The 2820-nt window shown below is 34.9% G+C and overlaps 2 protein-coding genes across 5 annotated transcripts in view; one reads left to right on the forward strand and one right to left on the reverse strand.

Moving 5' to 3' along the window:
- LOC104765107 (enhancer of mRNA-decapping protein 4) overlaps positions 1–742 on the forward strand; it is a 7538-nt gene extending 6796 nt beyond the window's left edge. For 2 of the 4 annotated variants that reach the window (XM_019241011.1, XM_019241010.1), the window contains 2 exons: positions 37–66; positions 148–742. In XM_019241011.1, coding sequence (XP_019096556.1) covers positions 37–66; positions 148–447 — 330 coding nt within the window. In that variant the 3' untranslated portion in view covers positions 448–742. The remainder of the gene's footprint in view (positions 1–36; positions 67–147) is intronic. The other 2 variants (XM_010488780.2, XM_010488779.2) reach the window with 1 other exon arrangement.
- Positions 1444–2280, reverse strand: LOC104765108 (chaperone protein dnaJ 11, chloroplastic-like). Its single transcript, XM_010488781.2, has one exon. It carries the CDS (start codon positions 2171–2173, stop codon positions 1676–1678), a length of 498 nt encoding a protein of 165 aa, XP_010487083.1. The 5' UTR covers positions 2174–2280; the 3' UTR covers positions 1444–1675.

The raw sequence follows: 2820 nt of genomic DNA on the forward strand, positions 1-2820 counted from the left end.
GAAGAATCTTTCACTTCGGCTCTACAGAGAAGCGATGTCTCTATAGTATCATGGCTTTGCTCACAGGTGAAACTTTTGTTTGGATTTCGCTCATCATAAGATCACATAACCATCAGTTTTACATAAGATCCCATTGTGCCAATACAGGTGGATCTTCGTGGACTACTGGCGATGAATCCGCTTCCGCTGAGCCAAGGCGTTCTTCTTTCACTGCTGCAGCAGCTGGCCTGCGACATCAGCAAGGACACATCTCGTAAGCTTGCTTGGATGACTGATGTGGTGGCAGCCATAAACCCATCAGATCAGATGATTGCAGTACACGCTCGCCCAATCTTCGAACAGGTCTATCAGATTCTGCACCATCACCGAAACGCACCGGGCAGCGATGTCTCAGCCATCAGACTGATAATGCACGTCATCAACTCCATGCTTATGGGCTGCAAATGATATATCTCTATCTCTCTCTTTCTCTCTTTCTTGTTCATTGCTTATATAAAACATAGGAAAACAACAACAATCACTACTCTTCTTTGTATCTCTTCTCTACGTTTGTTAGATTTTGATTTTTTTTTCTTTCAGTTTTGGTTTGAATTTTGTTTCTTTTTCCATCTTCCTTTTGAAAATGTAAAATCTGCTTGTTTCATATTATTACGTATACTGTTGATTCTTCTTCACAAGAAGATCGTATGTAAATGCCAAATCAATGTTTGGATTATTAAAGCTGTAACTTTAAAAAAACGTATTTGTTTTACAGGTTGTTCGTCCACTTGTTGTCGTCTTTTGTCACCCACGGTTTCTTTAAAAAACACAAGCACGTACAGTATATGTTTAATGATACTGTTTTTTGTAAGACAAACAAATTTAATAAAATTTCTAACAAACAGTGTTTTATGATTATTATATTTAGTATATAATTAGTTGTAGGAAACTACTGTATTCTCTTTTTAAGTTATGGTGAACAAAAAGTTTGTCTATATACAATAAATTAAAGAGAAAAATCATTACTTGCTTTACTAAAATAAACCGTCTGTTATTGAACTAATAATGATGATTTAAAAATCTACTTTAAAATCTACTGTTATTCAAAACCGTTTATAGATTTAAATTTTAACAAATTTTAGAGATTTTGAAAGATTTAAAATGATTTCTTTAGTTAAAAATATAGAAATCTAACTCTCATATCAACTTACTTAAAATCATAAAAATCATTTAAAAGATTTGAAAAGATTTATTTAATTTACAATAAATCATATCAATTTATCTAAAATCATAAAAAATATTTAAAATCTTCTAAAAATCCAAAATCAATTGAAATATTAGATTACACTCCGAGCCTTTCCAATATATGTCACGAGAAAATTATTTTCGGAATTATATTTCAACATCAAAATAAAATGATGTCTTACTTTGGTCTAATTGCTTTATGTTATCCTTGGAAAAAAGTAGAGTAAAAGATTTGAGAATATACATGTCACACTCTCTCTATTCATAATCTCTTTTTTATACATTGTTAACTTCTCAAGTTAAAAAACACACACAGAAAATGGCAATTAAAACAACACAACTTAATTTTTCCCCCCTCTTAATTTTCCAACAAAGAAAACTAAAAAATGTAATAAAAAGGGGGAAAAAAAAAGAAGTCAAAAAGTGCCTTTTCGCTACTGCAAAACTAAAATTACCAACACTGATCCGTCTCCCATCGCCGGGTCGTAGCGTAAACCCGACCCGACCGACCCATCGCTCCAGCGTGTACCCGTCTACGTGGTGCTCTAAGCAGCGTCGAATCGTAGATCGCTCTGGTCGTCGGATCCGCTAGTGTCGCGTAAGCTTTGTGGATCTCCATGAAATCTCGACCGTCCGATTCCGACGCGTCTGGATGGTAAACCTTAGCCAAACTCCGGTACGCCGTCTTGATCTCCGTAAGCGAAGCCGTTTCGTTCACTTTCAGTAATTCGTAGAGGCTCGAAACTCGCCGACGAACGGATTCCGTCATAGCTGCTGGCTCGGCGTTAAGCGTCTGAGCTGATGAAACCCTAAACGAAGACCGAGCTCCGTTGGGAAACCTTGCGGTTCCGTTAAATGATGATCTGGTCGTCTTGTGTTGTTGTTGTTGAGGAAGAAGGGAATTTGCCGGTGAGAAACAACCGGCGGAGTAAACTAGGGTCCCGGCCATTTTTTTAAGCAAATAAGAGAAAAAAAACCGTAGGGGCAAATTCGGAAGAGAGTAATTAAAATTAAGAAAAGAGAAGCAGAGAGAGAGAGAGAGAGAGAGAAAGGTTCGTAGGAGAGAAGTTGAATCACAAAGGAGAGAGACAGGGCTTTATATAAAGAGACCTCGAACAAAAAAACAAAACAAAAAAATTTGCGTTGTTATTTATTGGATTGGTTTTAGAAACCGTGTCTTTTCATTTTTAGCCATTATTAAATTAATTATTTAATGGAAAGAATATCTATAATTCTTCTACTAAAATGGATTAAATTAAAATATCCTGTTGAAAATATCTAATAGTACCGTAAGTTAGGAAAAGTCTTGATTAATTTTGATCCGAAAGAAAACTACAATATAGATTAGAATACACATTTTAGCATTCTACCGACATTTTGAATATCATAGACTGTATATAAATAATGCAAGTTCCAATTGAAAATATTTATATTAAAAAAAGTGTAATTAGAAAATGGAGTTGAAAAGGAAATAAGGTAAAATAAAAAAGGAGCGAAAATTAAGGGAAAAAAAAAAGAAAGGTAAAAAGTAAAACCCGTGGGGGGTGGCAGTCACCAGTTTTATGAAAATTCTAATGGAAGGGATTGATGATGACG

This window comes from Camelina sativa, chromosome 19 (assembly GCF_000633955.1).
Source record: "Camelina sativa cultivar DH55 chromosome 19, Cs, whole genome shotgun sequence".
NCBI lineage: Eukaryota > Viridiplantae > Streptophyta > Magnoliopsida > Brassicales > Brassicaceae > Camelina > Camelina sativa.

Coding starts and splice junctions, on each gene's coding strand:
- LOC104765108 (XM_010488781.2), bottom strand. CDS start 2,173: ATGGCCGGGACCCTAGTTTACTCCGCCGGTTGTTTCTCACCGGCAAAT.